Genomic DNA, 13,012 nt, shown 5'->3' with positions numbered 1-13,012 from the left:
TTCCATGGTTCTCCACGTTTTTTGTTCGTTCTAATTGTCTCTTTACGCACAGTTAATGAATTTACACCTTTTCTTTTTCTTTTTGTACATTTCACACACTGGGGATTATGATACTATTCGTACTCACTGAACTATTGACACTTTTCTTAACACTACTTAAAGAACTCGTAATACCGTGGTGAAAATAAGAAGTCGCATTGTACCTTAATTGAATTACCGCCAGTTGACATTAATACAGTGAAGGAAACGTTACATAGTGAAGCCGGTGTAGGTGGCGGGCAACTGAGGCCGAAGAGAAGGATCATACCGGACAGGTGGGATAGGACGCTATCGGTGATTGGTTTGATGCTCAACCAACTGTATTAATTTATTCAACTGAATTATCCGTTACATCACTGATGCCAATACAAATATAAAATGTCATAAGTCAATATGCATATATTAAAAATATATTATAGTTAATGTTATCCACCCTGGTTTTATATAGTACAGTACATTGCAAAATTGACTAGCAAATGAGTAATCCAAATAAAATGTTATATTGCTTATACTGGCTTGATGGTAAGTCATGATCAGCTGTATTGAAGTAAACATAAATCAGCAGTAAATGACTTCTAATGTTATTCTTATAGAGAACATTTTACGTTATAGGCCCTATCTAATTTTGTGTTAAAATTTGGGGAATTTCACTATTTTTCCCGCCGTCATGGGATCGAGACCTTTAATTTGAGCCCTCTCCTGTCGTTCTACAACTTCCCAGTCGCTCGCAATTTTGACGCAAAACTTACGTACGTTAGCTCAAGGCTTACGTAATTAATATATGGATATTAAGATTGGAAGTTGTTAAAATTTAATTTGCAATTAATTTGTTTCTTATTTCCAGAAAGAGACAATTGATGGAGGTTCCAGGACAGTGTATACGATCTCTCGGATACCACCATTTGAGACTTACCATTAGGCTAAGAAATATTAACTTTTTGTAAGCTATCTGTGCAATATTCCTTCCACTTTATTTAAGTTAATTTTAATTTTGTGAGAATATTTACTGTTTAATTTACATTTTATCTTATTTCTTTGTTGTTCCTTATAGAAGTAATTTTACTTTACTATTTAATTAGTTTTATTATTATAGCCGTTAGATTATGCATTTAAAATATTTTGTCTTTTCACCACACTAAGATATTGAGATTTGAGTTTTAATAGAATTAAAACTCATATTGGTGAAAAATAGCATTCACATCTTGAGGCAAAAGCGATTAGGAAGCTTTTGATCTTCTTAAGTGTTTAACTTTGTTGGACTTGAAATATGATCCCAAAGAACCTTTGGATATTTGATTTTTAAGATATCAAACGTTTATACCGTTAACATTTTTATTTATTTATATTGAAATGTATAACTTAACAGTTATAATATAATCAGTGAAGAAGATCTTTTATTAGTTTATATGTATGTTATCACTTTTATGTTTATACACTCTTTTTTTTATTCCTGCGAATCTAATAGTTTTGCATTCCTAGTGTTTTTTTCTGTTCCGTAAAATGAAGTAAAATTAGGATTTATTAACATATCACTGAAGTACTATATTAGTTTATTGTTAGTACCCTAAGTATTTTTTATTTATTTGTTTGTGTCATTGTTGGTTTGTCTTTAAAAAACATGGAGTAACTTGTACCATTGACTATTTACACATTACAATAGGTATAGAGGTATAGTCAGTGACCTCTAGCTTACTCAATACAAGAAAATAGATATTTATTGATTCTATTAACTTTGGTGCATGGTTTAAAAATCTTATCATTTCCAATATTGACTGTTGTATGTAGATCTTAGGTCCAAAAATCTGTGCCTTAGTAGCAAATATAATTAATTGTTAGAACTCCACCTTTTAGTACAATTTTGATTTTTAATTATTTAACACCATTTTAAAACTAAAATGGTTATATTTAGATTTGTTACTTCGTTATAAGAAAATAAAATACAATAGTTAATGCTCAGTATAGCTAAAATATATTAAATTTTTAGGTTCAATCTATAAAAAGAAATTGTTATACGGTAAAGTCAGTAATAGACAGTGGTAATTTTTATCTGTTTAGAAACATTGATCATAATATCTTAGCATTTTAATCAAAATACTAACTTATGTACAACTACATCGATAGGTAATGTAAATACTATAAATACAAATTGTATAGTTGTTTTTAAACTTATTTTAAGATTATTAGATGTTTGTTGTTCAAGAACCTGTTGTCTTAAGTTATTTTATTCCCTGATTTGACAATTTATTGTTAACCATTAAACTATTCTTCCCCTAATGTGTGTTCAATTTACCTGAAGGTCAAGTTCATTTAAAAAAAAAACTTCCTCTAACTGGAAATACTCAATAAGCTATAACATGTTTTATCCTCATAGTAAAATTAATTGCTATAATGGTGTTATTCATAACCCATCAGTTCAGTACCATACCATGGAGTACTGAGGAAAAATGAAAAAAGCTGAATATAACATCAACATTAGTTATATTCAAACTGGTGTAAACTTGTTTAGTCGTTTACTATTGTTCCCAGATTGCGTAAGCTTTAATTGCAACGGTCTAAAAAATTAGCAGAACTTTGCATGATTATACTTTTTATGTGCATTTCAGGTTCTGTGGTGGATCTTCCAGTCTTGCTAATTAAAAATTAGTTTTGCCAGTGATAAGGAATCAATAATACATATTACAAACATGTTATCTTTTATTTATGTATAACATAAATGAATATAAATTATTAAACATACAAACAAGATATAAATAATCGTATGACATGACGCAGCTGGAATGATAGAAATGCATTTAGACTGTTTAACCTCTTGTGTATTTTCCCCAGATGTGAAGCATGAAGACTGACGCAATAAACAACAAAGACATCACCAAGACTGGCACAGGACCACTGCAACAATTGCAATTCTACTTTTAGTAAAATGTAAAACAATAGACTCATCAATTTAATTATCTTCGAGGCTTCTTACGTTTCATCAATTTTTTTTTGCATTTCAGCTGGCTATTAACATAGTTTTAAAATACTCCTTCATTAATCTATCGTCTTATGGATAATCTGGAGTCAATTTACGTTATAACATAAGTAGTTTTTCAAAACTAGTTAAAAAAATATATTTATAAAATAAATGGCTCCTTCATTGTAACAAGAAAGTAATTCACTATCCGTAAAATTTTTCCTGGATTAAAAAAACATTCCGTAGGTACATCAGTGAACTCTCAAAACACGCTTCAGATTTAACGATAGGATAAGAAATCTACTTTATGTTGATTATCATTTTGATTTCATACTTGTGGAATTTTTAGATTTAAATGCCTGTATATGTTTCAAATCAAATCTAAATACGCAGAGCACTTACTAAAAACTAATAAATATTAAAAAAAGAAAATAATTTATCAGTACCTAAGTTAATTGAATTTGAACCAAACAAAGACAAATTATTCATTAAAGAAGAATTCTACATATATAGAAACCATTAAAAGATCCTGAAAACATACTCAATACAATGCAATTTCATAAAAAAAACCTAATATACTGTTAGTCAGAGAAATATAGGATATGACCTTAAAAAAATTGCAAGAAAACGTTTTATGGTTTTATTTTGCAGTGTTGGGTTTGCAGAATGACATACTAAAAGTTGGCTTAAAATATTCAATAATGTAAGCACTTTCATTTGAGACCTTGAGCAATAAAATCGGACGAGTTAAAGACCAGCTACAAACCTCAGAACAATATTAAATTTAACTTTTTATAAATATATTTTTATTAAAAGATTTATAACTTGGGTTGTTTATACGTCACCAAGTTATTTCTGGTCTCAAATTACTCAGTAAATGTTTGGCTTTGATTTTATTAATCATTAACCAAAATGTGACCATTTTAAAATGAGTCATGGACCTTAATTTGACATTAAATTGTATTTATTTTGAAATTTGTCTTTATTTAAAGACGTATATCCCTAATTCTAAATAACTCCCAAAACTCTTATAGTCTTAAATAATTCACCGAATTATTGACTTTATTTTAGCTAAAGATTACTCTTTGTTAGTTATTTATAATTGGGGATATATGTCTTAAACCAAAGACAAATTTCTAAATACAAATGATTTAATGTAAATTAAGGTCCATGGCTCACTTCAGATTTGTCAGATTTTATTGAGTGATTAATAAAATTAAAGCCAAATATTTGCTAAGTAATTAAAGACCATAAATAACTTGGTGACGTATTAACAACCCGAGTTATAAATCTTTTAATAAAAATATATTTCTAAAAAGTTAAATTTAATATTGTTCTGAGGTTTGTAGCTGTTTTTTAACTCGTCCGATTTTATTGCTCAAGGTCTCAAATGAAAGTGCTTACATTACTGAATATTTTAAGCCTAGTACGAACTGTAAGCGTTAATAAGAACTGGAGGTATAAGAAAAATAATTTTTAAAAAATTATCAAACTACGAAACGTCCATAAGAAATGTATGGGGGAGAGTTTTCGTTTGAGTATATCTTCTAAATGAAAAAATATATTGAAAAACGAATTTCGGCATTGAAATCAGTGTAAAAATATAGTTTGTAACGATGTGTCACAACACTATCATTACATTGCAAAAACATTATCTATGTCCAATATGGCGGATCCAAGATGGCGGCCAAAAACGTGTTCCCTATCAAAATCAAGTACTAACCACCTAATTAATACAGGTGGTGGTCCCAAGTCAATATCTCGAAAAATGTGCATAACAAATGCATGTGAAATATATTTTTTTTAATTTGTCCAATGTTAATAAACGCTGCCATTTTAAATTTTGATTTTAGTGGTTTTCTCGTGCACCAATTTTTGGCAACTTTTAGTATAACATTCTGCAAACCCAACACTACAAAATAAAACCATAAAACGTTTTCTTGCAATTTTTTTAACGATCCTTATGAAAGTTTTTTTAGTTTGCTTGGACTATGTATGAAAAAATCTTATATAATAAATCAAAAGTAAACAACGCCTGAGCGATAATTTACTTATTTATTTACATTTCTATTTATCAATAACTGTGATCATGGCCTAAGAGCCGAAACATGTTAGTTGTTCAATAAATTAATAATTTATCTCTTTGAATGCCAGAAATTTATTTTGGTACTTTCCAAAAAGTGCCAACGTTTTTTACTAGGTATGTCCGAAAAGTGCCAGGCTTTCCATAGGGACAAAGCTTAGTGCGCAAGAATACAAATCAGTAAAAGTATAAATTTTCATCCCAAATGTGCCATGGAACGATATATCGTGCCTCGATCGTATGAGAAATCGATTGAAATCATCGTTGTTTTAAAATAACAGCCGAGTCAACTGATGTGCCCATTAAAACTCACATGATCGAAAGTAGCACCGGCCCAAAATATCGTTGCAATGTATTTTTCGGTAAGACTACCGACAACGATATATCGTGAAGTATTTTTCAGATGTGTTGTGCAAAACGATATATCGTTGCATGGCACTCAAAGGGTTAAAGGGTACCAAATGTTTAATTATTTATTTCATTTACTTATAATAATAGTAGCCCTCAATAGTGAACGATATATTTATTCAATATATATCTAAATAAGTGAATTAATAACAACCAGATTTATTTCACTTATTTATTGAAAAAGTAGCCATAAAAAGAACTGATGGTGTTTTTGGTCTCTATGGACCTGAAAACAAAAAAGTAAAACCATCCTGGGTCCAGGTCTTGTCATGAGTACTCTGGTAATAGCCTATTCCCTATAGGAAATTTGCTAAAACACCACTGCTACCAATTCATACAACCTTATCTTCACTGTCTAGTTCAGTTTCACACTTTTATGCAATTAATATAATAACTAGGCCTACATATAACAATTGTTGCAAAATTAGAAATATTCTGAAAAAAAGTTCCAGTACGCAATGGTTTAGCACTTCAACTGCTTGGTCATAAATTTGGCTAGGGTATGCCTATGTTCTTGGGATGAACACAACTGGAAATGCTAGTAATAAGCGACCTAACTTACACTTTGATGCCAGGAGAGTCATCAGTGTAAAACCTCCACATGCCTCCGCTGTTGGTGCCAGTGTTGCGGTTTCGAGCAGATGTTGTTGGGGCTGTTTTCCTGCAGTTCAAATACTCATTAAGATTATTAAAATTTCAGAAAAGCTTGTATTAAAAACACTATCTTTTCCATTTTCATACTATTTAATTTTTTTTAAAGACTATCTATTATGAAGCTGAAAGTTTGCGTGCTTCTTTATTTGGGACTCAAACTCTCATAACCTACTGCTGGTCGGATTGGTTGAAATTATATTAAGACATTCCAGTGGTTCTGGAGTTTACCTTGTAGCATAGACTAACCAACCACAAGTAAGTTAGACTTCTCATCCCATTGTAAATTTTGAAGCTCGTTTTTTGTGTCTCGTTCATGTCCGGTGACCCTGGGCGTTAGTGTCGACAACATTTTGTTTCTATTATTTTAGGATGCAAATAGGCTACTTTTTATTTTTAACACTAAAACAATGATAAACGTAATAAAACACATCAGTAATCGGTGCGAGGTTAACCAAGTTGTTTACAAATAAGCACGTCATCTGTCTGCTACAATATTTTCGGAACTAAAATGAAAAGCATCTAGAAACAGACATCAGGAGAAAGCTTAGAATCTGCTGAAAACAATGATACCAATCTCGATCCAGTTCAATCTGATTCAGTCAGTCCCAGAGCCTTCGCGCGTAAACGATGTTTATGTGTCGCTAAAGCGACGCATAACACCACGGCGGGTGTGTTGTGCGTCGATTATACGACGCTTAAAACTCGGAGGGTTAAACTTAAAAGAATTGTGCTGTTACTTGCCTTTGTCTAACAGTTCCACCAGTTGATGACCTGGGGGCTACGGCTTTGGATGGAGATCTACTTCCAGATCCAACTGTAGTTGAGCTTGGTGGAGCAGGCTAAAAAAAGAATTTTTGTAAGAATTCTTAATAACAGCCCTTGAATGATTTTAGCAAATTTCCTATAACTTATGGGGAATAAGCTATTAGGTAGGCTACCGTACTGTAGGTCTCATGGTAAGACCTGGACCCAGAACCAATTTACTTTTTCGTTTTGAGGTCCTTAGGTCCTTATAATTGAAATTAAGCTTAGTAAAGGAATGATATTAACAATCAATATTTTCAGCAAAGTTAACAGAAGTTTCTTCTATAAAAGAATTAAATATATTATAGATTTACTAATTTATAAAATTGAACTGTCTAGATGAATTGATATATTTATATTTGAGTTAATACACTTTGGCTAAAGGCAATTGTAAAGAGAGTAATAAAACTAAAAGTGAAAATCAAAGCAATTACAGTAACTAGTTGACACACATTGCAAAGACTAGCCTAAGACAATCACAAATATTGCTCTAAAAATTAGAATGAATGTAACCTATTTGCAGTGAATTAGTTGTAAATTTGGAATAAATAAAAATCTCTTATAATATAAAAGTTATTAGTTATAAAGGCTTACCATTTTTCACTCTTGAACAACAATACTAATTTAACTCAGTCAGTACACGTCAACAGCTAGCTGTGTCCAAAAATGAGTATGGAAGAAGGGTTACAGACGCTTTACGCTTTGTTGGACAGTTGGACAGAACACAGAACACAGAAAGAAGGAGAAAGCCTCCTGACCGAACAACTCAACAGACAACTGGAAAACGTGGAGTTTCATTGGCATTCCAAAGAGTACCAAAATTCAAATTGCTAACTCGCAGTTTAGATTTGATGTGTATTATATATTAAAAATGACAAATATTATGGAATGATTAGCATGTAAGTAAACTATGATGAAGGTGATTAGTGTAACGAAATAAACTATGGAAATATGTCATATTAGAATGGATGTGGACATAGACATAGTATCTTCTGATACATGTGTTAGATGAAGTACTTTAACCCTTAGCGGTCTATAGTCCACTTATAGTGCCCACTGTCCATTTCAAGATAAATATGGCATCAAATTTAACATCAATTTGTATAAATTTTTAGTTTTTTTGTTAAAGGTAATCTCTGTTGTCCACAAAGATACACTAGGCCACAAATAGTGCCCACTGTTGTTTTGGCGTCAGGTCGGTGTGCCATTTTATTGAACAGCTGTCCTCAGTAGGTATAGCTGTTTCTGGAAGCTCGTTTGACAAATGGAGGTAAACATATAAAACCTATAATTAAAAAACTTTAAAGTAGAGATGGAATAAACATTTCAGTTTATTGCGTTTGAAATCAAATGTATCTTTCCATAACTAAAAAGTTTAAAACACGAATAAAAATTTACTTGATATGAAATCCCAAAACTACATCCAGTAAATCCATTATAGTCAGAATTCCTATTTCAATTATTAATTAACTTCACAACATACATAAAAAACAAACTAAACATACAATATCCTAACTGTACGAACATAAAAGTATTTAAGATAGTATAAGTTGGGGACGAGAACCACTGCTCGTTGAGTGTAATTCCTAAAACAGACGGCTAGACACTAGCTTGAATGACGTACTTGTAAATAAGCCCAAGTAGCACACATCGTTGGCCCAACGTTGGGAAATGGTCGGCACGGTTGGGAAATGGTTGGCAGAAATTTTAACGATTTGCCAACGTTGGCCCAACGGAAACTGGTATTCGTTGGCCCTACAAAGGAAAGAATCGTTGGGCCTTCGTTGGGTTTAAGTATAAAACATTCTAAAACGAATTTTAACAAATTGATTTATTTAATAGTACATAAATTTTATGGCAGCAGAATATAAGACAATTTGAATCAATAATGAATGTAGTCAGATGGTGTTGTGATACTAGATACAGTGGGGAACACCTGCTTGACATATAATAATTATTATAATTAATTTTTTCTTTAATATTCTTTAACTTATTTAAGCAAGTTTTTAATAGTTATAGATAAAAGATTAATTAATTATATAACAATCAATTATAACAGTGGCCTACTAATCTTATGGTAATTAAATAATCTATATTCAAATAGTAGTATCCTCTCCAACTACCAGAAAAACAATTCGCTTTTTGAGGCCTAAACAGATTAACAGAATCATATTATACTGTAGCATCAAAAATATTTAAAGTATTAATTGTGACCATTGCACCTGTCGGCTACTCTTTCACCACTTGAAAACGCTCATTATTAACTAGCACGGTTAGCTCAGTGGTAAGGCGTGAGGCTCACATGTCGAAGGTACTGGGTTCGAGACCCGTCCCGGCCAAAAATTTTATTTCGTTTTATTTTCAAAATAAGTTTTTATGAACTATTTAATCAATTTACTCAACTCATAATTATGCTTTGCATACAAAATCTTTATTATTTTGTGTTTTTTATGTTTATGCCCAATGGGATGGTTGGCCCTTCCACAAAAATTGGTTGGTTGGCCAACCGTAAGACTGAGTGCCAAAACATACCGTTGGCCAACGATCGACAGAAACGTTGGGCCAACGATTTGCCAACGATTTTTGCTACTTGGGAGTAAACGTGTTGAACAAAGTGCAGCACTTCCCATGTAGCACAGATGGTTGGGCCAACGTTGGCCAACTGTGGGACAGTTGGTCGATGGTTGGTTGGAGCTTCCACAACCAACCAACCGTTGTCCAACTGTATATCTCGTAGTTGGGCCAACCAATATTTACAACTGTGGACCAACATCGGATCATTGTTAATTAAATACATTAATATGCATTGTTGGGTATCATACATCAAGCCAACCGTTGTCCAACCGTTTTTCACTCCGTTGGACCAACAAAAGATACTTTTGTTGGACCAACGATGGTCCATAGTTGAGTTTACACGACTTTCATTCTCTGGGTCTAGCTTTCACAACATAATTATAATAAAATATCTGGTTTTACAATACCTTTATCAGTTCCAAAAGTTTCCAAAAGTTTTTGGAACTGATAAAGGTATTGTAAAACCAGATATTTTATATATTACAGTTCCGGGGCTACAACAATGAATTTTAATAATTATAATAATGCAAATATTTTTTAAATTAATATTCTTTAACTTATTTGCAACAATTTAAGGGGAAAGAGTAATTAATCATATAACAGTCAATTATAATATCATTAATAATCTAACGGTAATTAATTAATCTATATTCAAATACCAGTATCCTCTCTAACTCCAAAAAAAAAATAACTACTTATGATGCCTTAACAGATTAACAGAATCATATTATACTGTGTAGTATCAAAAATGTTTGAAGTATTGCGACCATTGCAACTGTCGGCTACTCTTTCACCACTTGAAAACTCTCTGTATCAACAATCACAGATAGCTCAGTGGTAAGGTAAGAGGCTCATAAGTCGAAGGACCCGGGTTCGAGACCCGTCTGGGCCAAAAAATTTTGTTCCAGCTTTTTTTCAAAATTTGTTTTTATGAACTATTTAATCAATTTACTCAACTAATAATTATGCTTTTCGTACTAAATCTTTATTATTTTGTGTGAAATAATTTTGGTTGGGCCATTGTTGGACAAAGGTTGGCTGGAAAACAGTTTAAAGAGGTGACATTTCTACCGTTGGCCAACTGTGTGGCTCCACAATTTACCAACGTTGGCCCAACCATCTGTGCTACATGGGTTATTACACAGCTTCCAGAATCTAGGGAACTACAGAATAATAGTTTTTACAGACAAATTTATAGCTTGGGCACTATGAGTGGCATAGAGAGCGTTCAAGCCTATCATTAGTGGGCGCAATAAGTGGCCTAATGAATCTGAGGGACAGACGCGAGGCGTAACCACCACTTGACTGAGGAATTGTTCTGGGCACTATTAGTGGCCTGAGATACATGAAAGGACATCAGGGAGACTTCATAACAGACCTCAAAGGGTTAATATGGTATGCATCATAAACATGAAAAATGACGTGACTGACCCAAATGTAAACACATTTGATTTTATGTACTAAGTGAACAGTAACAGTCAAAATTCAATATCCGTGGAAAATACTTGGCCTTTATGCCTATGAAGACACTATTGTCATGAACAAAGGTTTATGAGATATGATGACTGAGCTAGAAGTACAGCTGGAGGTAGCACTGGCAATGGCAAGTCTGCTAGAAAATCGAAACGTGGTAAAATGACTGTTACATTGTTAGTTGGTTGGTACAAACTAGAAGAATCAACCAGCTCATTAGCTCATGCCTTTATTACAACCCCACTATCCCATCCCCTAGTTCCAAATGTACTACATGATGTATTGTATCTTCTCGTAATTGATATTGAGACGGTTCAGTACAAACCACTCTTTTAGCTTCATCCAATAGGAATGCTGCATCTATTCGTAGGTCCTTTTCAGGTTGCTGCGCCTGGTAGGTAATGTTGTGTCGTATGCGAAGAGCAACATGCGCCTGTTAATTAAGGGATAGATAATTGCTCATTATGGCGAACAGGAAAGGGTCCAGAATCGAACCTTAGGGCACACCATGGTGCATTTAACTGATGTTTAGAGGAGGCTCCATATGCAGTGAAACAATTTGTTTCTTGTTTTTCAATAGTTGGATAACAATTTTTGGACAACTCCAGTGATGCCATACATGACAAGCTTGGTAAGGAGGGCATCATGCGCTGAGAGACCACGTCAAACGCCTTGCTAAGATAACAAAGACTAAGATGGACAATCATTATAGATTCAAAGGCGCCAGAGATGTTCTTGATCAGGCTAAGGAGTGCAGAGGTTGTGGATCATCCAGTCCTAAACCCAGGTTGGGATTTGTTCAACAACAAGTTGTTGTTCTGTTCTCAAAAACGGCCCCCAATTGTTGTTTCGTAACTACCACCTTAACCTTAGAAAAAAACAGGAAGAACTGATGATGATGGCTTGAAATTGGCAGGCAGCGCAAGATCCCTTATTGTAGATTGGTGTTGTTTTTGCAATCTTTAGATTGTCAGGAATGCACCTTCAGTCAAGCAGCTATTAACTAAATAAGTAAGGGGTGCAGCAATCATTACAGATTTAAGAAAATGGCTTGAATCTTCATTTATATCTTCGTCAAACGAATCTTTGAAGTGTCGTCCTGTTTTCAACACAGCTTTCAGAGCTGCTTTGCTATTTTAAGAGAATTTTCCTATAGGGAAGTAGCTATTACCGTAAGTGGCTCGGTAAGACATAGGCCTGGGACTGATTTACTTTTTCGTTTTGATGTCCCCAGAGGGTTTTGACCATTTTAAATGGCCAAAAACACCAATATTTATATATACGTCTGTGAACACGATAGGTAACTTGAGTAATTGTCCGATCTTGATGAAATTTGGTTTAAAGGTGTAAGGTGGGATAAACGTGAATGAGTTCGCGAACCAGTAGGATCGGACCATGGGATCGGTGTTTTACGGGGGGTTTTATAGGGTAAAAATGGTATTTTCTAATTTTTGACCTTCAAAACACAAAACTTCCCAATTTCTCTTTAGACCTTTTTATAGAGCTTAAAAAAAATAGTATATCAAAGTATGGTTACTGGTAAAGCAGAAAATTAAAAAAAATGTAAATTTAAAATTTCCATGTTATGCTTTTGGAGAATATTGTAAAACGTTGTAGTTTGCTTGAGGGTTATTTTGATCAAACTTGGCAAATTCATTAATTTTATACTAAGCTTTTAATATTTTACAAAAAAAAAACACACTTTATGTTTCCTAGTACAGCAACCCTTAGTACTCGTTTAACCTCATGTTATCTGAATAGATTTGATTGAAAATCAATTCACACAAATGGAAATTCACTTAGTTGGTAGGTTTGCTGTGGCGGGGGTATTTTTATAAATTAATAAAAAAATACTATTTATGTTAGTATTGTAAGTGGAATTTCGGAATCGAAATTTCCTTTCTGCTGCACCGTGCCGCCGTGGCTGCCGCTTGCTCCCCACTCCACTCCACCATCAAGTCTCAACTCAACTCTCCTCCTCCTCACTCAACGTCAGTCAGTCAGTCAAAGTAACAAACAAAACA

General features: G+C 33.1%; 2 protein-coding genes across 3 annotated transcripts in view; one reads left to right on the top strand and one right to left on the bottom strand.

The window, feature by feature from the left end:
* Window positions 1-2,304, top strand: part of LOC128999762 (transcription factor Sp4-like) — a 44,750-nt gene extending 42,446 nt beyond the window's left edge. For both annotated transcript variants that reach the window (XM_054426426.1, XM_054426425.1), the window contains one exon: window positions 884-2,304. The gene's annotated coding sequence lies outside the window, so the exon portion shown is untranslated. The remainder of the gene's footprint in view (window positions 1-883) is intronic.
* Window positions 2,305-2,715: 411 nt separating this feature from the next.
* Window positions 2,716-7,691, bottom strand: LOC129000729 (protein transport protein Sec61 subunit beta). Its single transcript, XM_054427703.1, has 4 exons — window positions 7,536-7,691; window positions 6,879-6,976; window positions 6,046-6,144; window positions 2,716-2,928 (listed from the first exon to the last, which is right to left on the bottom strand). The coding sequence occupies exons 1-4, from the start codon at window positions 7,536-7,538 to the stop codon at window positions 2,841-2,843; spliced, it is 288 nt and encodes a 95-aa protein (XP_054283678.1). The 5' UTR covers window positions 7,539-7,691; the 3' UTR covers window positions 2,716-2,840.
* Window positions 7,692-13,012: the final 5,321 nt, after the last annotated feature.

This window comes from Macrosteles quadrilineatus, unplaced genomic scaffold (genome assembly GCF_028750875.1).
Source record: "Macrosteles quadrilineatus isolate MER2022 unplaced genomic scaffold, UCM_ALF_1.0 Scaffold_8__2_contigs__length_117827958, whole genome shotgun sequence".
NCBI lineage: Eukaryota > Metazoa > Arthropoda > Insecta > Hemiptera > Cicadellidae > Macrosteles > Macrosteles quadrilineatus.
The sequence above is the reverse complement of the archived record's forward strand: the minus strand, read 5'-3'. Positions and strand labels throughout refer to the sequence as shown.

Excerpts from the sequence above, each read along its gene's own strand:
- LOC129000729 (XM_054427703.1), bottom strand. Across the intron at positions 6,145-6,878 it reads GGTGGAACTGTTAGACAAAG|GAAAACAGCCCCAACAACAT; the intron begins GCAAGTAACAGC and ends TTTGAACTGCAG. Across the intron at positions 2,929-6,045 it reads GACTCTCCTGGCATCAAAGT|TGGTCCTGTGCCAGTCTTGG; the intron begins GTAAGTTAGGTC and ends CAATTGTTGCAG.